Source organism: Phocoena phocoena, chromosome 18, assembly GCF_963924675.1.
Source record: "Phocoena phocoena chromosome 18, mPhoPho1.1, whole genome shotgun sequence".
In the NCBI taxonomy this organism is placed as follows: domain Eukaryota; kingdom Metazoa; phylum Chordata; class Mammalia; order Artiodactyla; family Phocoenidae; genus Phocoena; species Phocoena phocoena.
In genome coordinates this window covers 15,399,793-15,423,785 of record NC_089236.1, presented here as the reverse complement: position 1 = coordinate 15,423,785, position 23,993 = coordinate 15,399,793, and the positions used below count along the sequence as shown (strand labels likewise).

Genomic DNA, 23,993 nt, shown 5'->3' with positions numbered 1-23,993 from the left:
CCCCAAACCCTTGAGCCCCTGCTGCATCCCAAACCAAGGTGGAGACTGCCATCTCTCTCACACACAGGGTCGCACCTGGCTCCGGCTCCAGCCCCTCCAGCCCCGCTTCCCACCAAGGTGGTGGCTGCCACCGCACCCCAGGGACCCATGGGACCTGTGCTCGCTTCTCCCACCAAAGCCACTGAGCATACGCAGGCTGCACAGTCCTGCACAAGGGCACACCTTCAAGACTGGGATAGGTAACTGATTCACTTAATTTCATAGAGACAGAGACAGGTAAACAAAATGAGAAGACAAAGGAGTATGTTTCAAATGAAGGAACAGCAACAAAAAAACCCTAAAGAATCATCTTCCTTTGAGATTATGATCACAACAGACTGTCAGGAAAAAATGTGATAGATTCTGAAATGGGCAGTGTCTTCTCTAGGCCCACCTCCAGGGTTACCTTCACCTCTCATGGTCTGTAAGCTATCTTACAACTCTAAGTTGTAGAAAACTGACAATAATGCAAATAATTTTTGTACATAAAAATGCAAATTAGTTGTGTCTAGCAGAATGCAACTGATTATTGACCTGTTTTGTATTTATTTGTAAATTCATTTCATCATTCCTTATCTGTCCATAAATGTGCAGTACTTTGAAACAGCTGTAGCGTTTTACTGGTTCCTTAGTAGTAAGTTAAAATTTCTGACGTGTTAAGAAATGCATGTACAGGACAGTGCTATGGCATGCAACAATTTCTGTAAAACAAAAGGAGAATATATTTGTTCGTGTGTATATACACATATAAAACCTCTGGGAGAATATATATTCATATTTGATTATACATGCATAAAAAACTAGAAACTAGTAATAGGGGTTAGCTGTTTGGGGCTGGAGAACTGAACAGGTGGGAGATAGGGAAAATGGAGACTTTTCACTTCATGCCTTTTATACCTTTTATTTTTAAATCATGCAAATATACTTAAATTATTTTTAAAAATTTTTAATTGTGTGGGAATTAATTTAAGCTCATAAAGCAATGCCCTTTTCCTGTCATGTGATAAGTGTTCGACTTGGTTTAGCTCTACATTTCACTGACTTCTGTTGACATCCGTAGAGAGAAGTTCTGCAGGTGGATGGGACAGAGGGAACTGAGGCAAAGAAACCATGATTCCTCAAGACAAATTAATTGTGTTAGTGAGAACAAAATTAAATGAACACAAAACAAACTTAATATAACAATTAAGAATGATGGATATATGACTTTATTAGAGTATTTGTTTTAGTTCTGTACCTTTAGTTCTGTGCATATTTAAGTGAAATATGCAGGGTGGAAAGGAAAGCCGGAAAAATTAATTGGAGGCTTGAGAAACCAGCCCTTTCATGAAATGCTGAAGTAAGTGGGTCAATTAAATTGAAAAAAAAAAAAAGGGAGAAGAAACCATTTGTCTGTGAATATATGCTGAACATAGCAGGAACGTTTGGATACAGCTCTCCTATATTTTCCATAAACTGGATTTAAACTAGGGCAAGAGGAATCTAGACTATTTATTATTAAGAAACATCACAATTAGAAGTCTGAAGAAAGCAACACATCAACAAGAAAGGTTGCACGTCCCCTTCCCTAATTTTTTTTTTTCTATGAAGGTGAAGCGATGGGATTCTAAATCTTAGAAGCTGAACAATGTCCTTTTTTTTTTTTCTCCAGCCTTATAAATTCTGCTTTAGGGGACAGAACTGAACTTTTGAAGCCTTGTCTTTCAAAGACAAAATCCATACAAGAGCCAGATGATTCAATATTGACACATTGTTAGCTGGGATAATTTTTTCTCTTTTTAATCTGTATTGTTAATTGGTGAGACATTTTGATCTTTGCTCTAACCAGCCTAACTTTTTAACTTCATTCAGGTGTTGGAAAAGGCAATGGAAATGATCTAAAAGTACAAATAATAATGCAACGAAAGCCTGTCTTTTTCTGTTCTGCTTCCAAAAACTCTAGGGTAAGAGACAGCATGGAAACTGAAAATTCTAGTGTTTGTTTTAAATCTCAATGTCAAATCAGCATGTTGCCCTCCCCAAACCATCACTCACCACAGGGAGGGGCCGTGTTGCTTTCTGGTTACCATCCAACTTGGTGTCCCTGGGTTTGGATTTGAGTCAAGAGTTAAATTTATTGTTCAAAATAGTTTTCAGGGGAAATAGTTTTCCAGAATATATTTTCAGTTCAGAGTGGTGCTTTGCCTTTCCCTTTTCCACAAATGCCAAGCATGTTCCCAGGAATCTGTCAGAGTTTTAAATTCATGTATCTGGTCACTTTTAGCCATATTCTCTTCTTCTTGGTCATTTTTATTATATGGCACTGATTCTGAAATTTTAATGTGCATGAAAATCACCTAGAGACTGGTAAAAATGCAGATTCCTAAGTTATACCCCCAAAGTGTGATTCAGGAAATCTGGAAAGGGGCCCAGGAATCTCTAGACTTAGCAATGTCTCAAGTGATTGGAACTCAGATATCCTGTGGGACTGCACTGTGAGAAACAATGCAGGCGTGGGGAGGAATCTCTTTGGGACCAAATAGTCAGTTTTCTTAAAGGCTGAAGAAATGGTTAAGACTACAGACCTTTTCTGGAGCAACAGGAAAGTTTCCTTCATGGGTGTAAGAAATATAAACTTTTAAGATTCTTTCTCAGGCCTTGGTCTCTAGTTCTCCTATTACCTCTCCTCTTCCTTCTTTTTACTCCCCTGACCCCCGGGAGGGGGCACTCCCCCCAAGCCTCATCCCTGGCTTTCTGTTCTTATCTCCACACATACTCTATTCTTGGTTCTACACATCCGTTCCCCTACTTTAAATTATAATATCTTCTTTCATTCACTTGACACATATTTATGAGCCCCGTACACGGGGTAGACGCAGGAGCTGCAACGTGGGCATTCTCTACCCCAGCAATTCAAACACAGTTGTCAATCCAAATTTATCCAATGAACTTTTCATCTGCTTCTGCAAACGACACCAGCATTCTCTTACTCAGACTTTCAAATCTGGTATCATCTTTGATTCTCTCTTTGCCCGCGGCCCCTAAATCCAGTTAGTCACCAATTCCTGCTAATGAGACCACTGGAATCTCTCTTCACTCGCTCCCTTCCTGTCTGTTCCCATTGCCACTACCCGGTCCAGGACCTCATTTGCTCATGCCTAGACTTCTACAACGGTCTCCTTACCTCTGCTTTCTCCTTATACAGGGCAGTATATAGGGTCCTGCAATACACATCCTGAAATACTGCTCTCATTGTAAAAAGCTGTAGCTAGAGCAGAAGACACACTGTGTACCCACGGTCAAAGCTAGTTAATATCTTTGGCGCAATATTCTTTTTTTTTTTTTTTTTCTGGCTGTGAGGCATGCAGGATCTTATTTTCCCAACCAGGGATTGAACCCATGCCCCCTGCAGTGGAAGCGTGGAGTCTTAACCGCTGGACCACCAGGGAAGTCCTTCTGGCTCAGTATTCTTATCTGTAAAATAAAGGTTACATCTCAAGTGTTGTGAGGATTGAATTAGATAATATATGTGAAGTTGCTCTGTGAGTCATACGTCACTAAATAAATGTTAGATGTGATAATTACCAGGCCAGCTTCATCACCTAGGAAATGCTCCACTATAACCTTCAACAACTTCATTCTTATTTTCCTGGGTCTTGAATTCTCAAGATACAGCCCTATCATACCTGAGCTTATTCGCATTTGTAACATGGCCTGCTGTCTCCATGCCAGGTAGACTGGGTCCCCTCTGGCCCTTGGAACACAACACTCTAATTTCTGCTTCCTGTTTTTGCTGGTCTTTTTCCCCTCCTCCAGCCCTGCCCTCCCAGTCCCCTGTCTGAACTGGATTCTCTTTACAGAGCTCCTCTTTTTTAAAAATTGAAGTATAATTGACATACAATATTGTATTAGTTTCAGGTGTACAACATAGTGATTTGACATTTTATATACATTATGAGATGATCACCATAAGTTTAGTTACCATCTGTCACCATTTAAAGTTATTACAACATTATTGACTATATTCCCTATTCTGTGTATTACATCCCCATGACTTATTTATTGTATAACTGGAAGTTTATGCCTCTTAATCCCCTTCACCTATTTCACCCATCCTCCTATCCCCTGCCAACCACCAGTTTGTTCTCTGTATGAGTCTGCTTCTGTTTTGTTATGTTCATTTGTTTTTTAGATTCTACGTGTAAGTGAAATCATGCAGTATTTTTCTTTGACTTAATTCACTTAGCATAATACCTTCTAAGTCCATCCATGTTGTCACAAATGAAAGATTTCATTCTTGTTATGGATAATACTCATATATACATACATGTGCGTATATATATACACACACACACATATATATACCTCACATTTTCTTTATTGATGGACTTAGGTTGCTTCCGTATCTTGGCTATTGTAAATAATGCTACAGTGAACATAGGGGTGCATATATCTTTTCAAATTAGTGTTGTCGATTTTTTTTTTTTTTGGATAAATACCCAGAAGTGCAATTGTCCAATCATGTGGTAGTTCTATTTTTAAGTTTTTGAGGAACCTCCATACTGCTTTCCATAGTGGCTGCACCAATTTACATTCCCACCAAGAGTGAAAGAGGGTTTCTTTTTTTCCACACCTTCACCAACATTATTTTTTGTCCTTTTGCTAATAGTCATTCTGACAGGTATGAGGTGATGTTCTGAATTGCATTTCCCTGATGACTAGTAATGATCATTTTTTCATGTGCCCGTTGGCTGTCTGTATGTCTCCTTTAGAAAAATGTCTTTTCTAGGTCCTCTGCCCATTTTTCAATTGGATTGTTTCTTTTTTTGATGTTTCCTTTTCAAGTTGTATGAGTTATTTTTATATTCTGGATATTAACCTCTATTGGATACATAATTTACACGTGTCTTCTCCCATTCAACAGATTAGCTTTCCATTTTATTGCAGGATTCCTTCACTGTGCAAAAGCATTTTAGTTTGATGTAGTCCCACTTGTTCATTTTTGCTTTTGCTGTCCTTGCCTGAGGAGACGGATCCATAAAGGTATCGCTAAGATCAAAGTCAAAGAGCTGACTGCCTGTGCTTTCTTCTAGAAGTTTTATGGTTTCAGGTCTTACATTCAAATTTTTAATCCATTTTAACTTTATTGTCATATGTGGTGTAAGGTAGTGGTCCAGATTCATTCTTTTGCATGTAACTGTCCAGTTTTTCCAACACTGCTTATTGAAGAGATTCTTTTCCACTTTGTATATTCTTGTCTTCTCTGTTGTAGATTAATTGACCATAAGTGTGGATTTTTTTCTGGCCTCTCTATCCTGTTCCATTGATCTATGTATTTGTTTTTGTTCCAGTAACAACTGTTTTGAATACTATAACTCTGTGATATATTTTGAAGTCAGAAAAACTGATACCTCCAGTTTTGTTCTTTTAAAGATTACTTTGGCTATTTGGGGTCTTTTGTGGTTCCACACAAATTTTAGGATTCTAGTTCTGTGAAAAATGCTATTGGTATTTTAATAGGGATTACATTGAATTTGTATATTGCTTTGGGTAGTAGCATAGACATTTTAACAATATGAATTCTTCCAATCCATAAGCACAGTATACCTTTCCATTTAATTGTGTCACATTTACGTCTTTCATCAATGTCTTATAGTTTTCAGAGTTCAGGTCTTTCACTTCCTTGGTTAAACGTATTCCTAATTATTTTATTCTTTTAGATGCAATTTTAAATGGAAGTTTCTTAATTTGTATTTCTGATAGTTCATTATTAGTGTATTGAAATGCAACAGATTTCTATACATTACTTTTGTATCCTGCAACTTCACTGAATTCATTTATCTGAATAGTTTTTTGGTGGAGTCTTTAGCATTTCCTATATATAGTACCATGCCATCAGCAAATAGTGAGTTTTACTTCTTCCTTTCCAATTTAGATTTGTGTTATTTCTTTTTACTGTCTAATTGCTGGGGCTAGGACTTCTAATACTTGGTTCAATAAAAGCAAGAGTGGGCATCCTTGTCTTGTTCCTTATCTTAAGGAAAAGCTTTCAACTTTTCAACACTGAGTATGATATTAGCTGTGGATTTATTACATATGGTCTTTTTTTTTTTTTTTTTGCGGTATGCGGGCCTCTCACTGCTGTGGCCTCTCCTGTTGCGGAGCACAGGCTCCGGACGCGCAGGCTCAGCGGCCATGGCTCATGGGCCTAACCGCTCCGTGCTATGTGGGATCTTCCCGGACCGGGGCACGAACCCGTGTCCCCTGCATTGGCAGGCGGACTCTCAACCACTGCGCCACCAGGGAAGCCCTACATATGGTCTTTTTATCTTACTGAGGTACGTTCCCTCTATACCCACTTTGCTGGGAGTTTTTTGTTTTGTTTTTTTTTTATAAATGGGTGTTAAACTTTGTCAGATGCTTTTTCTGCATCTATGGAGATGATCATGATTTTTATCCTTTGTTAACATGGTGTATCATATTAATTTCATTTGCAGATGTTGAACCATCTTTGCATCCCCAAAATAAATCCCACTTGGTCTGGTGTATGATTCTTTTAATGAGTTGTTGAATTTGGTTTGTTAATGTTTCACTGAAGATTTTTGCATCTATGTTCATCCAGGATATTGGCCTGTAATTTTCTTTTTTTGCAGTGTCTTTGTCTGGTTTTGGTATCAGGGTAATGCTGGCCTCATGGAATGAGTCTGGAATTTTTTTTTTTTTTTTTTTTTTTTTTTGGCGGTACGCGGGCCTCTCACTGCTGCAGCCTCTCCCGCTGCTCCGGATGTGCAGGCTCAGCGGCCATGGCTCACGGGCCCAGCCGCTCCGCGGCCTGTGGGATCTTCCTGGACTGGGGCACGAACCCGTGTCCCCTGCATTGGCAGGCAGACTCTCAACCACTGCACCACCAGGGAAGCCCCAAGTCTGGAATATTTTGATGAAGGATAGATATTTACTCTCCTTTAAGTGTTTGGTAGAATTCACCTGTGAACCTGTCTGGTCCTGGACTTTATTGGGAGTTTTTTGATTACTGATTCAATATCATTATTAGAAATCTACCTATTGGATTTTCTATTTCTTCTTGTTTTGGAAGATTGTGTGTTTCTAGGAGTTTATCTGTTTCTCCTAGGTTTTCTAATTTGTTGCTGTAGTTTCATATGATCCTTTGTATTTCTATGGTATCAGTTGTAACTTCTCTTTCATTTCTGATTTTATTTGGGCCCTCTCCCTTTTTTTTCTTGATGAGTCTGGATAAAGGTTTGTCAGTTTTGTTTATCTTTTCAAAGAACCAGTTCTTAGTTTAATTATCTTTTCTATTTTTAAAAAATCTCTGTTTCTGTTCTGATCTTCATGATTTTTTCCATTCTACTAACTTTGGACTTTGTTCTTTTTCTACTTCCTTTAGGGCTAAGGTTAGATTGGGATTTTACTTGTTTCTTGAGTTTTGTCTGTATTGCTATGAACTTGCTTTTTAGAACTCCTTTTGCTGTGTCCCAGAGATTTTGGAATGTTGTGTTTCCATTTTCATTTGTCTTAAGGTGTTTTTAAAATTTTCTCTGATTTCTTCAGTGACCCATTGGATTGTTTAGTAGCATGTTGTTTAGTCTCCACGTGTTTGTGTGTGTGTTTTTTTTCTAGTTTTCTTCTTAGAGTCAATTTCAAGTTTGGTACTGTTGTGGTCAGAAAAGATGCTTGGTATGGTTTTAATCTTTATTTAGACTTGTTTTGTGGCCTAACATGTGATCTATCCTGAAGAGTGTTCCATGTACACTTAAAAAGAATATATATTCTGCTGTTCGGTGTAGAATGTTTTTTATAATCTATTAAGTTCATTTGGTCTAACGTGTCATTTTTGACTTTCTGCCTGGATGATCTTTTCATTGCTGTAAGTGGGATATTAAAGTCCATACTATTATTGTATTACTGTCAATTTCTCTTTTATGTCTGTTAATATTAGCTTTACCTATTTAGGTATGTCTATGTTGAGTGCATAAATATCTACAAGTGTTATATACTCTTGTTGGATTGAACCCTTTATCATTATGTAATGCTTTTTTTCCCTTGGTCTATTGTTAGAGCCTTTTTTTGTTTTGTATACATTTATTTTATTTATTTATTTTTGGCTGCATTGGGTCTTCATTGCTGTGCATGGCTTTTCTCTAGTTGCAGCAAGTGGGGGCTACTCTTTGTTGCCGTGCACGGGCTTCTCATTGTGGTGGCTTCTCTTGTTGCAGAACACAGGCTCTAGGCACGTGGGCTTCAGTAGTTGTGGCACGTGGGATCAGTAGTTGTGGCTTGCGGGCTCAGTAGTTGTGGCTTGTGGGCTCTAGAGCACAGGCTCAGTAGTTGTGGCACATGGGCTTAGCTGCTCCACGGCATGTGGGATCTTCCCAGACCAGGGCTCGAACCTGTGTCCTCTGCACTGGGAGGCAGATTCTTAACCACTGTGCCACCAGGGAACTCCCACAGCCTTTGTTTTTAAAAATTGGTTTTATTTTTGGGGATTTTTTAAATTGAATTATAGTTGATGGACAATATTATATAAGTTACAGATGTATAACACAGTGATTCACAATTTTTAAAGGTTATACTTCATTCACAGTTATTATAAAATATTGGCTATATTCCCTGTGTTATACAATATATCCTTGTAGCTTATTTATTTTATACATAATTTGTACCTCTTAGTCCCCTACCCCTATCTTGCCCCTCCCCCTTCCATCTTCCCACTGGGAACCACTAGTTTGTTTTATATCTGTGAGTCTGTTTCTTTTGTTATATTCCCTGGTTTGTTTTATTTTTTATATTCCACATATAAAGGATATCATACAGTATTTGTCTGACTTATTTCACTTAGCATAATACCCTCAAAGTCCATCCATGTTGTTGCACGTAGCAAACTGTTCTTTTTTATGGCTAAGTAGTATTCCACTGTGTGGTGTATATGTGTGTGTATATATATATATATCTTTATCCATTCATCTGTTGATGGACATTTAGGTTGCTTCCATATCTTGGCAATTGTAAATAACGCTGCTGTAAACACTGGAGTGCATATATCTTTCTGAATTAGTGGGTTTTTTTCTGTATACAATTGTAAATAATGCTGCTGTAAACATTGGAGTGCATGTATCTTTCTGAATTAGTGGGGTTTCTTTCTGTATACAATTGTAAATAACGCTGCTGTAAACACTGGAGTGCATATATCTTTCTGAATTAGTGGGTTTTTCCTGTATACAATTGTAAATAACGCTGCTATAAACACTGGAGTGCATATATCTTTCTGAATTAGTGGGTTTTTTTCTGTATACAATTGTAAATAACGCTGCTGTAAACACTGGAGTGCATATATCTTTTTGAATTAGTGGGTTTCTTTCTGTATACAATTGTAAATAACGCTGCTGTAAACACTGGAGTGCATATATCTTTCTGAATTAGTGGGTTTTTTCCTGTATACATACCAAGGAGTGGACTGCTTGGTCACATGATAGTTCTATTTTTTGGTTTTTTGAGAAGCCTCCATACTATTTGCCACAGTCACTGCACCAATTTACTTTCCCACCAACAGTGTATGAAGGGTCCCTTTTCTCCACATCCTTGCCAACGTTGGTTGTCTTTTTTTTTTAAATCTTTATTGGAGTATAACTGCTTCACAATACTGTGTTAGTTTCTGTTGCATAACAAAGTGAATCAGCCATATGCATACACATGTCTCCATATCCCCTCCCTCTTTAGCCTCCCTCCCACCCTCCCTATCCCACCCCTCTAGGTCATCGCAAAGTACTGAGCAGATCTCCCTGTGCTATGCTGCTGCTTCCCACCCGCCAACTATTTTACATTCAGTAGTGTATGTACGTCGATGCTACTGTCACTTCGCCCCAGCTTTGCCCTCCCCCCGCCACATTCTCAAGTCCATTTTCTATGTCTACCTCTTTATTCCTGCCCTGCAACTAGGTTCATCAGTACCATATATATATATATATTTTTAGATTCCATATATATGTGTTAGCATACAGTATTTGTTTTTCTCTTTCTGACTTACTTTGCTCTGTACGACAGACTCTAGGTCCATCCACCTCAGTACAAATAACTCAATTTTTTTTCTGTTTATGACTAATATTCCATTGTATATATGTGCCACATCTTCTTTATCCATTCATCTGTCAATGGACATTTAGGTTGGTTCCATGTCCTGGCTATTGTAAATAGTGCTGCAATGAACATTGTGGTACGTGTCTTTTTTTTTTTTTTTTGGCTGTGTTGGGTCTTTGTTGCTGTGCATGGGTTTTCTCTAGTTGCAGTGAGCAGGGGCTACTCTTCATTGTGGTGCATGGGCTCTCTTTGCAGTGGCTTCTCTTGTTGCAGAGCACGGGCTCTAGGCGCCTCGGCTTCAGGAGTTGTGGCTCGTGGGCTCTGGAGCGCAGGCTCAGTAGTTGTGGCACACGAACTTAGTTGCTCCATGGCATGTGGGATCTTCCTGGACCAGGGCTCGAACCCATGTCCCCTGCATTGGCAAGCAGATTCTTAACCACTGCACCACCAGGGAAGCCCCATGTCTCTTTTTGAATTATGGTTTTCTCAGGGTATATGCCCAGTAGTGGGATTGCTGGGTCATATGGTAGTTCTATTTTTAGTTTTTAGTTTAGTTTTTTAAGGAACCTCCATACTGTTCTCCATAGTGGTTGTATCAATTTACATTCCCACCAACAGCGCATGAGGGTTCCTTTTTCACCACACCCTTTCCAGCATTTACTGTTTCTAGATTTTTTGATAATGGCCATTCTGACTGGCATGAGGTGACCTCACTGTAGTTCTGATTTGCATCTCTCTAATGATTAGTGATGTTGAGCATCTTTTCATGTGCCTTTTGGCCATCTGTATGCCTTTCTTGTGAAATGTCTATTTAGGTCTTCTGCCCATTTTTTAACTGGATTTTTTTTTGATATTGAACTCCTTGAGCTGTTTGTATATTCTGGAGATTAATGCTTTGTCCATTGTTTCATTTGCAAATATTTTCTCCCATTCTGAGGGTTGTCTTTTCATCTTGTTTATGGTTTCCTTTGCTGTGCAAAAGCTTTTAAGTTTAATTAAGTCCCATTTGTTTATTTTTGTTTTTATTTCTGTTACTCTAAGAGGTGGGTCAAAAAAGATCTTGCTGTGGTTTATGTCAAAGAGTGTTTTCCTATGTTTTCCTCTAAGAGTTTATAGTGTCTGGTCTTACATTTAAGTCTTTAATCCATTTGGAGTTTATTTTTGTGTATGGTGTTAGGTAGTGTTCTAATTTCATTCTTTTATACGTAGCTGTCCAGTTTTTCCAGCACCACTTATTGAAGAGGCTTGTCTTCTTTTTGATGATAGCCATTCTGACAGGTTTGAGGTGATATCTCATTGTGGTTTTAATTTGCATTTATCTGATGATTAACAATGTTGAGCATCTTTTCATGTGCCTGTTGGCCATCTGCACGTCCTCTCTGGAAAAATCTCTATTCAGGTCTTCTGCCCATTTAATTGCCTTTTTTTTTTTTTTTACTGTTGAGTTGTAGGAGCTGCTTATATATTTTGGATATTAACCCCTTATCAGTCATATCATTTACAGATATTTTCCCCCATTCAGTAGGTTGTATCTTCATTTTGTCATTGGTTTCCATTGCTATGCAAAAGCTTATATGCTTAATTAGGCCCCATTTATTTATTTTTGCTTTTGTTTCCTTTGATTTAGGAGACAGATCCAAAGAATTATTGCTATAATTTACATCAAAGAGTGTTCTGCCTATGTTTTCCTCTAGGAGTTTTATAGTATCCAGTCTTACATTTAGGTCTTTAATCCATTTTGAGTTTTTGTACATGGTGTTAGAGAATGTTCTTTTACATGTAGCTGTCCTACAGCCTTTGTTTTTAAAGTCTATTTTGTATAAGTATTGGTACCCCAAATTTTTGTTTCTATTTGCATGGAATATATTTTCGTATCCCTTCACTTTCAGTCTGTGTGTGTCTTTAGATCAGAAGTGAATCTCTTGTAGGCAGCATATAGATGGGTCTTGTTTTTTTTTTTTTTAATCCATCAGTCACCCTATGTCTTTTGACTGAAGAATTTACATTTAAAGTGATTATTGATAGGTTGTACTACATACCATTTTGTTAATTATTTTCTGGTTGTTTTTACAGTTCTTCTATGTTCCTTCTTCTCTTGCTCTCTTCCTTTGGAATTTGATGACTTTAGCATTATGTTTGAATTCCTTTTTCTAATTTTTCTCAATATTAGGGTTTTGGTTTGTGGTTAATTTGAGGTTCGTGTATAGCAGCCTATGTGTATAGCAGTCTATTTTAAGTTGATTACTTAAGTTCAAATCGTTCTAAAAACACTACATTTTTACTACCCCCACTCCATGTTTTATGTTTTTGATACATTTTACATCTTTTGATTTTGTATACCTGCTAATTATTGTAGTTATAGTTGATTTTACAACTTTTGTCTTTAAACCTTATAACCTTTGTAAGTGATTGATCCACTGCCTTTACTATACGCTTGCTTTTACCAGGGAGATTTTTCCTTTTACATGTTTTCTGATTTCTAGTAATGGCCTTTTCTTTTTTTCTTAAAGAAGTCCTTTTAACATTTCTTGTACGACTGGTTCAGTGGTGAACTCCTGAAGATTCTGCTTGTCAGGGAAACTTTATTGCTCCTTCAATTCTGAACAATAACCCTGCCAGATAGAGTATTCTTGGTTATAAGTTTTTCCCTGTCAGTACTTTGAATATATTGTGCCACTCGCTTATGGCCTGTTTCTGCTGAAAAATCAGCTGATAGTCTTATAGGGGTTCCCTTGTACATAACTAGTTGTTTTTCCATTCTTTTGCACCTAATATGCTCTTGATTCCATCTACTGTATTGTTCCTTTCAGTTATTGTATTCTTCAGCTCTGGTTGGTTCTTTTTTGTATCTCTTTGTTGAAGTTCTCACTGTGTTCATTCTTCTTCCAAGTTTGGTGAGTATCTATCTTTATGGGTATTACTTTGAACACTTTATCACGTTGATTACTTATGTCCATTTTGTTGGTTCTTATCCTGAAGTTTTGTCTTGTTCTTTCATTTGGAGCATATTCCTGTCTCCTCATTTGTTTCTGTGTATTAGGTAGATGAGCTACATATACTGGTTTTATAGAAGTGGCCTTATGTAGGAGGTTTCCTGTGGGGCCCAGAAGAGTAATCCCTGCTAGTCACCAGAGCCAGGGATGTTTTCTATGTGGGCTGCGTGTGCCCCTCCTGTTGTACGGTGCCACAGATGCTGCAGTCACACTAGTGGAAGGGGCTGGCCCCCAAGCCAGCTGCCTGTGTGGCCTGGCCACAGCTGTCGTGCATTCACTGGTGGGCAAGGCTGGCCCCAGTGTGGCTGGCTGTGGGGCCCAACCACAACAGTTGCAGGTACAGTTGTGAGTGGGGCTGGCCCCCAGGGTGGGAGCTTCTTTGGGCTCCCACCCTGGGAGGAGGGGGACTATAACCAGCCAAGGACTCCCACTGGATATGGCAGGAGGGGTGGCAGCTGGGAGGAGCTGCTTTGGGCAGGGCAGGTCTGCAGGGGAATGCTGGGGTTGGGGTGAGTGGTGTTAGCAAGGTAGATGGCAACTGTTTTGAAATGGCGCCTGCCAGTGCTGGGCCAGCCTAGGTAGAAGGAGAATTGTTTAAATGATGCCCGCCAGCACTTTGCTCCCCAGAGGCACACCCTAAAGTTAATGAACGTACTTCGCATATGGCCTGGGCACTTTGCAAAGTACTGCCTCTGTCCTGGGACTCAAAGTGAGTGAATTTGTGTGTGTGCCCTTTAAGAGCAGAGTCTTGGTTTCCTACAGCTCTCCTGGATACAAGCCCTGCTGGTGTTCAAAACCAGATGTTGTTATGGGGGCTCATCTTCTTGGTGCAGGTCCCTAGGGCTGGGGTGCCTGACGTGGGGCTCGAACCCCTCTCTCCTTAGGGAGAACCTCCATGTTTGTGAGGTTCCCTCCCGTTTGTGGGTAGCCATGTTGGGGGTATGGGTCCTGATGAGACCACATCTCTGCCCTCCTACCTGTCTCAATGTGTTTTTTTCTTTATATCCTTAGTTGTAGGAGAGCTGTTCTGCTGGTCTTCAGGTCATTCTGAGAGAGCTGTTGCACACGTAGTTATAGTTTTGGAGTGTCCGTGGGAGCATCTTCCTACTCCACCATCTTGATCCTGCCTCAGTGCTCCTCTTAATTTATACAAATCCTTCCATGTCCATCTCAGTTTCTACCTCCTCAGTGACACTTTCTCATTCTACACCTCCTGTTAGCCTCCCTGAAGCACACAACGGCACCCTTAGTCTTCATCATACAGCTTAACACGTAGTTCTGTGCTATTCTGCTATTGTTCCTGATGTGTTTTACTCCCTGAAGCATCAACGGAGTCTTCACTTGCTTTTGTATTTTTCACAGGGCCTAGCATAGACCTTTCTCACTGTGGGTGTCATTATCATACAAGGGTGTACCCGTAACAAATAATCAGTATAGCTTCAAAGTCGTTCATTCCAGAAACTTGGCCTACCTTTGGTCACTCCATCCAGCAGTCTGCTACAGACAAGGCCTATGATCCCATCAGCAAACACATTTTTGATAAAATGTGAGCAACTAGGCACTGCTTTTTAAATACGCATACTAACTATAACATTGAGCTTCTTATGTATTCCCAACATATGAAAATTAGCTGACACACATTCAACACTATTGTTTGCTTGGTTAAAGTCTAATAGAAAATTGAATACTTTGCGTTTCAAGTGTTCCACCATAACCCTCAACCACGATGGCCTGTTAAAAATGTTAACAACGGTATTGCAACTTTATAGAAATAAATATTAACATTTATACATGTAGTCATTGGTCTGTGAGACCAAGAGTACTTGATTAAATAGAAGAAGCCTCAATGAACTTCACTGCTGTCTCGTTATCAGTTAGGTTTATAATTCTGAATTCCATGTGTTCATCCACAGATAGTTCATGATGCTGAAACAGACAGAGTAATAATTAATCTATCCAACTGTCCACCTCTGTATGATGAGGTGAAAGTGAAATTCCTCTCTTCTTCGGTGAGTAATCAAGAAACAGTTTATGCTGCTAATCTTGTCTAGTCTTCTGAATGATTCTGGTTTGGGATTTCCTTTGCTACAATTCCCAACAAGGGAGATGATAGGAGATGTCAACCCCTAGTCAGGTATGGGGAGACAAAACAAGTCAGATTTCTATACTGAATTTTTTTTAAAAAGAAAATATGTAATTATATTTTTGCTCATTTGTTTTCTAAATTGTATACAATTTACATGTATTAATTTTCAAATAAGAAAAAAATACAAAAACCCTGATGTTAAAAAAGGTATAAACTACATAGCAGTGATCATATTTTGGGTATCTTTAAAACACATTGCCCCCCATAACTTATAAAATACGTGAAGGTGAGGGAGATTTTGCTTTCCTCTCAATTGACGTATAATTCATTTAAAATAGCATATTTAATCCAATATTTATGAAAAATAAGAATATCTGCCATTGTCATTACAGTATAATTTATGCTGACCAATTATCAAATGTATGTCTGATTCTGTATATAGCAAATTTCTAAGTAATCCCCAGTAGTTTCATTTTCCTATTAAATCATCAACCAGAACTGCCAACATGTAACTGTGTTTGCTCAATTTAAAGCTTACTTCCTGTGCCCGCCTGCATCCCATGCTTGCTCCCTGTTGGCGGAGAATTTACTAAGTTTGAAATGGTACATGTGTTGAAGCAAGTGGCTGGGATAGCTCCCCTTGAATAACTGAGCCAGTCTGAATTCTCTTAATCAGTGGTCTCTAAGCAGAAGCACCGGTGTAGGGGTGCTAGCCAAGGGGATGTTGGTGACTTCTGGCCTTTGTGATTGTCAAGGGTCATGAGATGAAAGCACTTTCAGAAATCTTAGGTATTTCTATCATCATCAATCATGGTTAATTATCCAGTGTAGCTGCTCCTTGTAGGAACGGATGATATTATTGGGGCAGAAACAGACATAGGTCCTTAGTAGATTCTGTTTAGCACTATCCAAACCAGATTAGAAGACCAGTGTCTAAATTTATAAATATCACAGAGAAAATACATTTTTGCTAGAAATGGCGAGAGAAAGGAACAGCAATCTCTTAAAGTCTCTGTCTTGGTGTCTTGAGTATAATATTGACGGTAAGTGCTGCATATTCAACAGCTACAGTTATCTGATGAACGTACAGATGAATAAGGGAATTTTAATCCCTTTGGAAAGATTATTTTTCACAGTAAAATGGATATGAAGAACTAATTTTTTTTTAACCATGTCTTTTTAGGATCTTCCTAAATACTATGACGACTGTCCATTTTTCTTTTGGTTCCATACATCTTTTATACAAAATAACAGGTATGGCTATGGTATAATCCAGTAGAAACAGCTTAGTCTCGAATGTCTATGTAAGAGGTAATGACAGGTCTTTTGCTAATTGCCGTAAGCCCAATTTATAGAAACCAAAAAATCCTTGAGTCACCGTTCTTCATTGCTTTCCTTATTGTGATTTGGTTATTTAAAAAATATGGCTATTTTTAACATCTTTATTGGAGTATAATTGTTTTACAATGTTGTGTTTCTGCTGTATAACAAAGTGAATCAGCTATATGTATACATATATCCCCCTACCCCCTCCCTCTGCGTCTACCTCCCACCATCCCTATCCTACCCCTCTAGGTGGACACAAAGCACTAAGCTGATCTCCCTGTGCTATGCGGCTGCTTCCCACTAGCTAGCTATTTTATATTTGGTAGTGTATATATGTCCATGCCACTCTCTCACTTCGTCCCAGCTTACCCTTCCCCCTCCCTGTGTCCTCAAGTCCATTCTCTATGTTGTGTCTTTATTCCTGCCCTGTCCCTAGGTTCATTAGAACCATTTTTTTAAATTCCATATATATGTGTTAGCACACAGTATTTGTTTTTCTGACTTACTTCACTCTGTATGACAGACTCTAGGTCCATCCACCTCACTACAAATAACTCAGTTTCATTTCTTTTTATGGCTGAGTAATATTCCATTGTATATATGTGCCACATTTTTAAAAATACATCTTTATTGGAGTATAATTGCGTCACAATGCTGTGTTAGTTTCTGTTGTACAACAAAGTGAATCGGCCATATGCATACATGTGTCCCCATATCCCCTCCCTCTTGAGCCTCCCTCCCACCCTCCCTATCCCACCCCTCTAAGTTGTTGCAAAGCACTGAGCTGATCTCCCTGTGCTGAGCTGATCTCCCTGTGCTGTGGCTGCTTCCCACTAGCTATCTGTTTTACATTTGGTAGTGTATATATGTCAATCCTACTCTCACTGCTTCCCCCTGCCACCCCCATGTCCTCAAGTCCATTCTCTACATCTTTATTCATGCCCTGCCACTAGGTTCATCAGTACCATTTTTTTTTTTTAGATTCCATATATATGCAATAGCATACAATATTTGTTTTTCTTTCTGACTTACTTCACTCTGTACTTATAGACTCTAGGTCCAAACACCTCACTACAAATAACTCAATTTTTTTTTATGGCTAATATTCCATTGTATATATGTGCCACATCTTTTTGTTGTTTTTTTTAACATCTTTACTAGAGTATAATTGCTTTACAATGGTGTTAGTTTCTGCTTTATAACAAAGTGAATCGCTTATACATATGTTCCCATATCTCTTCCCTCTTGTGTCTCCCTCTGTATCCCACCCTCTAGGTGGTCACAAAGTACCGAGCTAATCTCCCTGTGCTATGTGGCTGCTTCCCACTAGCTATCTATTTTACATGTGGTAGTGTATACATGTCAATGCCACTCTCACTTTGTCACAACTTACCCTTCCCCCTCCCCATATCCTCACGTCCATTCTCTAGTAGGTCTGTCTTTATTCCCATCTTGCCCCTAGGTTCTTCATGACCTTTTTTTTCTTCTTAGATTCCATATATATGTGTTAGCATATGGTATTTGTTTTTCTCTTTCTGAGTTACTTCACTCTGTATGATAGACTCTAGGTCCATCCACTTCACTACAAATAACTCAATTTCATTTCTTTTTATGGCTGAGTAATATTCCATTGTATATGTGCCTCATCTTCTTTATCCATTCATCTGTCGATGGACACTGAAGTTGCTTCCGAGTCCTGGCTATTGTAAATAGTGCTGCAGTGAACATTGTGGTACATGACTTGTTGAATTATGGTTTTCTCTGGGTATATGCCACTAGTCGGATTGATGGGTCATATGGTAGTTCTATTTTTAGTTTTTTAAGGAACCTCCATACTGTTCTCCATAGTGCCTGTATCAATTTACATTCCCACCAACAGTGCAAAAAGGTTCCCTTTTCTCCACACCCTCTCCAGCATTTTATTGTTTGTAGATTTTTTGATGATGGCCATTCTGACTGGTGTGAGATGATATCTCATTGTAGTTTTGATTTGCATTTCTTTAATGATTAGCGATGCTGAGCATTCTTTTATGTGTTTGTTGGCAATCTGTATATCTTCTTTGGAGAAATGTCTTTTTAGCCTTTCTGCCCATTTTTGGATTGGGTTGTTTTTTTGATATTGAGCTTCATTTTTCATATTGAGCTTGTATATTTTGGAGATTAATCATTTGCCAGTTGCTTTGTTTGCAAATATTTTCTCCCATTCTGAGGGCTGTCTTTTCATCTTGTTTATGGTTTCCTTTGCTGTGCAAAGGCTTTTAAGTTTCATTACATTTCATTTGTTTATTTTTGTTTTTATTTCCCTTACTCTAGGAGTTGGGTCAAAAAGGATCTTGCTGTGATTTATGTCATAGTGTTCTGCATATGTTTTCCTCTAAGAGTCTTATAGTGTCTGGCCTTACATTTAGGTCTTTAATCTATTTTGAGTTTATTTTTGTGTATGGTGTTAGGAAGTGTTCTAATTTCATTCTTTTACATGTGGCTGTCCAGTTATCCCAGCACCACTTATTGAAGAGGCTGTCTTTTCTCCATTGTATATTCTTGCCTCCTTTATCAAAGATTAGGTGACCATATGTGCATGGGTTTATCTCTGGGCTTTCTATCCTGTTCCATTTATCTATCTTTATTTTTGTGCCAGTACCATACTGTCTTGATTACTGTAGCTTTGTAGTATAGTCTGAAGTCAGGGAACCTGATTCTTCCAGCTCCATTTTTCTTTCTCAAGATTGCTTTGGCTCTTCGGGGTCTTTTGTGTTTCCATACAAACTGTGACATTTTTTGCTCTAGTTTTGTGAAAAATGCCATTGGTAGTTTGATAATTGCATTGAATCTGTAGATTGCTTTGGGTAGTATAGTCATTTTCACAATATTGACTCTTCCAATCCAAGAACATGGTATATCTCTCCATCTGTTGGTATCCTCTTTAATTTCTTTCATCAGTGTCTTATATTTTTCTGCATACAGGTCTTTGTCTCCTTAGGTAGGTTTATCCCTAGGTATTTTATTCTTTTTGTTGTAGTAGTGAATGGGAGCGTTTCCTTAATTTCTCTTTCAGATTTTTCATCATTAGCGTATAGCAATCAAGACATTGCTGTGCATTAATTTTTTATCCTGCTAATTTACCAAATTCATTGATTAGCTCTAGTAGTTTTCTGGTAGCATCTTTAGGATTCTCAATGTATAACATCATGTCATGTGCAAATAGTGACAGTTTTACTTTTCCGATTTGGATTCCTTGTCTTCTCTGATTGTAAAAATATGGCTATTCTTGAGACCCACTGTTGCATTATCCTCAAGGTCCATGCCATAGGACTGCGTTATAAAACATACTATAAGCAGATCTTGAGTGTGGCAACAAATCCCTCCCATGTTTGTTCAGTACCTTGAATATGGTAGGTCCTCAGTATGTGTTGATTTACTGATGACTGACCAACACCAAATTCTATGCCACAGGAAGGTGTCATCCAGGGAGGCTTCAGCTAGTTTAAAAGGTAGTTGACACACTTACATCTAGGGCAGAAGTTATAAGACACAGTAAGTATCAGTGAAGACAGCTTTCAAAAAATTAATGGTCTCCCATTTAAAACTGATTTTCTTATAACTAAATCGGATAATCTATTTTTAAAAAGTAATTGAAGAGTATTCCAAAGAACCTCTATCATATCTGAAGCTCATTCCTAAATCTAGAAGTTCTCCACATCGTCTATTCTGTGGTGCTGAAAATTTGAGATTGGTATCACCATACCATTCAATACAAAAGGAAAGATAATATTCAAAAAAATCATAAAGAGTTTTGAAGAAGTGGTTATGATTGTATGTGCCATGAACTGACAGTTCCCATGACATACAATCCTAGCCTTTTCTTCAAATGTAGATTGCATCTAATCCCACCTCAAGTCCACTAAGGTGACAGGAAATAAAAACCTAGCCTAAACATCTACAATGCACACACATTTAGTGGATATTGATAGTGAACTTTGGACTTGATGGAACATTTTTACCAATTTTTTCCCCTGGATGTATACAGACAGACGTCTAGGTGGAACTTCATTTGGTACTACTTCTCAAAAGTGGTTCTTGCTAAAGGGCATAGTTTTTTCCTTTAAAACACCATGTTCATATTAGGGAAGCAACCTGCTCAATCACTTTTCTCCTCACATAGTTTCTGAAGATTTAACGTGTGAATTTCCATACTCCTTGGTAAAGCTGTTTTTATTATGAGACTTAATTTACCCAAAATGCCAACTTCATCATTTAAAAGACACTTGTTATTACTGGGTTTTAATACACATCTAGTCTGATTTCTCACATATAGAAATTTAATTTATTAAATATTAATTCCATAAAAGGCAACATTAAAAGGATCAGTGACACGTTGTTACTGAAGGTCATATTTTTGTGTCTTAAGAGAGAAAGTGGGAGAGCTGGTTTTTGAAAGCTAATTAGATGCAGAGGGAGGGGTCGAGACTGATGCTGGCCAGCAAGGCTTGTTCTTTTAAAGCTCTAACAAGGGTGTCCTACAGCATGGCTTTTCTGTTAGCCCTACAATAAAATGTAATTTTTTTTCTATTCTAGGCTTTATCTTTCAAGAAGTGAATTGGATAATCCCCACAAACCAAAAGCATGGAAAATTTACCGTCCAGAGTTCGCAGTCGAGGTCTATTTTGATGACGTTATCTAAGTGTAGTTCCCCTTCTAGGCTAGAATCATGTTCTTCCCAATCCTTGCTACCTATTTATATCTTTTAAACCTATTTCCTTGCTGATATATTTACCTATATATACATATGTCCTTGAGAACTCTATTAAATATATACAAAAGTGTCAATGGCAATAGTTTTTTTTGAAAGAACATACGTCACAGTTTTCATTTGTATTGAGATAAATTTGAAACAGTACACGGGAACGTTATCACTTAACAACTCAGAAATAAAACTTTCCTATCAAAATAACATTTAAAAATTGTGATTGTCCCCAATACTGTGGGTTTATTTACTTATGTATTTTTGGACAAGTATTCATTCCCTACTTTGGTTTACATTTGTAATTTCAGATTTGTTAGAAAAGTAATTTCTAATTCCTTCTTCTACTTGATTTACAAACTATTAACGAGCATCAGAATGGCAGCAGAGATCGTTTTAAAACCCATCACCCCTGCTCACAACCAGCTTCACCTAAGCTTGGGGAACTCTGAAGTAAGGTCAAGTTTTCATTATAGACACTGGTTAGTCCTGTGTCCACAGGGAATCATTTTCTCTTTGGTACCAGGTGCTACTTTATTCTAAGTACTTTCACTGCCACTATCTTAAGGCCATAATTGTCTTTGAAAACAGTTCTATGTTGGCTTTACTATTTGAGTGATTTTCCTTTTATTGGCAAGGCTCTCAACAATCTAGCCCAAGTTGAATTGATCAGGAAATGAAAAGTAGCAAGTGATGAGAACCAGTGCCTCTGCTAAAACACAGACTACTCGTTCCTGAAAAACCTTGCACTTTGCAAAAAGCACACGATAAAAAAATAGGGTTTGTGGGGTTGGGACAGACCATTCCAACTAAGCAGTGTTTTAACAGCGCACTAACCACTGGCCACTTGGGTTGGCAGCCCCACGAGGTCTGGAGGTTGCCACAGTCAGTATTTTTTAAGGGAAACAAGAGCAACAGTTTATAGAGAAGGGTTGGTGGGTGCCGACCTAGCAGGGATGGGAGGAGAGCCCCGAGCCGCCAGCGTCGTGGCGTGGAAGTCCATGCAGGGGCTTCTCTCCGCCTCAAAATAGCCCCCAAAAAGCGCAGCTGCAAAGGTTATTCTACTCCCCTTAATCTGACTCCCCTTGGGGGAAGAGCTCTTGGAGACACAGCCTTTCAAACTCCTTCCATGTTATGACTGCATTATTCCCTGTAATTTGGGTTACAGAAGTGTACTGTGGCAGCCCAGGTTATTTCCTTTAAAACTCCTGCAGCTGTAATCCGTGGAGGGCAGACCAGTGGGCAGGCCTAGGTGAATGGGAAAAAAAGCGAGGAGTAAGATCTACTTTTAACACGGGCAAAAGCTGGGAAACCCTAGTTTTCCAGAATTTTGCTTTTTGAAATAAAGGAAATTACAGCTGGGAGTTTCTCTTCCCTAGCCCTCCCAAATGGATGAAAATTTCTGGCAATTATGAGCTGTCACACTAGTCTGCTTTTGCTCATAAAGAGAACTTGTTCAGGGCCTCCAGCAGGGCTGCTTTCCTAGAACCCCGTGCAAATAATTCATTAAACAACTTGAGAAACTTAGATCATCATATATCAGAACGATATTGGTTTTCTTGAATAGAATTTACTGACCTGGAAAACTTGATATCCAGAAGTTTATTTTAAAAAATAGAATGGCATCCTGCCAAATCAGTCACATCGCATACACAGCCTGGTGGAGGGAGAGTAATTCTAGTGGGCCACGTTTCGCAACTGCAGTGTATACAGAATGTGCATTTATATCAGTAGTTATTTGACATCAGGAATCTTGCTGACAAAAAAAACAACGCTCGTTGCAATAAAACCATCACCTTGAAATATCACCATACATAACTCAAACATTCCTGACGGTTCTTACCCCATAAAGTACTTAAACAAATCATACAGTCAACTATTAGGCAAATTTAATGATAGAACATGAGAATTTCTTTAAACACAGTATTTCAAGTTACTCTATTTTTGTCCGGAGTACAGATTTGAAATGGTACAAACTGTACCCAAATACTGAACCATGAATTAAGCAAAGACAATGAAACGTTAAAAAAAAAAACTCTCAAGTTTCCATTCATTACTCCCACGCACTCTTACCTGCCTCAGACAGTTTCTGTTGAAGATATTCAGTTAAATCTTTACAGGACAACACGTGAGAAGACCTACTGCCAACAGGGCTTAGACAACAGGGGCCCGGTGGGCTCTGGAGCAGGTCACTTCCTGGGGGAAGCCAGTCCCATTTGCTATTTTTGCTTCAATCCAGGCCTGTTCAGAAGAAGCACCACTCAGTAGCTACCGACCATTTAAGTACGGACAAAAGTAAGGTAGAAAAATTGCTTTTCAAGAAAAGGCAAACGGAAGACCAGGCATAGCTCTGGAGCCCATCGGGCACAACACCGGGCATCCCCCCTCCGCTAAACGTCTGCCAACAGCTGGCCTTCCCGACCCTCTCCGGCTTCTGGCCGGAGTCACCACCGAGGCTGCAGGGAGAACAAAAGCTTGTGGAAACTGGAGGTCTCACACACAACGCTTCCGTTCTGCCGACAGGGGTGGACAGACCAGTGTGCATCATTATTGACACGTCAGCCGCAGGGGCGGATTAAGAGCTCTTTATTAGAGGCCTGGGGGGTCTCGGAGCAGCACAGAATGAGGCGGCTGACTTCACTGGTGACGACAAGGGCTCCCGTGAGCCAGACGGCCAGGGAACGGCTGCCCATCCCAAGTCTGCGGGAGTCAGATGAACCAGGGTTTGTTAGTAGTG

At 38.9% G+C, this 23,993-nt stretch overlaps 1 protein-coding gene across 1 annotated transcript in view; it reads left to right on the top strand.

The window, feature by feature from the left end:
• Positions 1–21,196, top strand: part of LOC136137508 (phosphatidylinositol 3,4,5-trisphosphate 3-phosphatase TPTE2-like) — a 50,115-nt gene extending 28,919 nt beyond the window's left edge. The window contains exons 13-16 of the mRNA XM_065895913.1: positions 1,891–1,982; positions 15,017–15,112; positions 16,373–16,443; positions 21,091–21,196. Of these exons, the coding sequence (XP_065751985.1) occupies positions 1,891–1,982; positions 15,017–15,112; positions 16,373–16,443; positions 21,091–21,196 (365 nt within the window). The remainder of the gene's footprint in view (positions 1–1,890; positions 1,983–15,016; positions 15,113–16,372; positions 16,444–21,090) is intronic.
• The last annotated feature ends 2,797 nt before the right edge of the window (positions 21,197–23,993 follow it).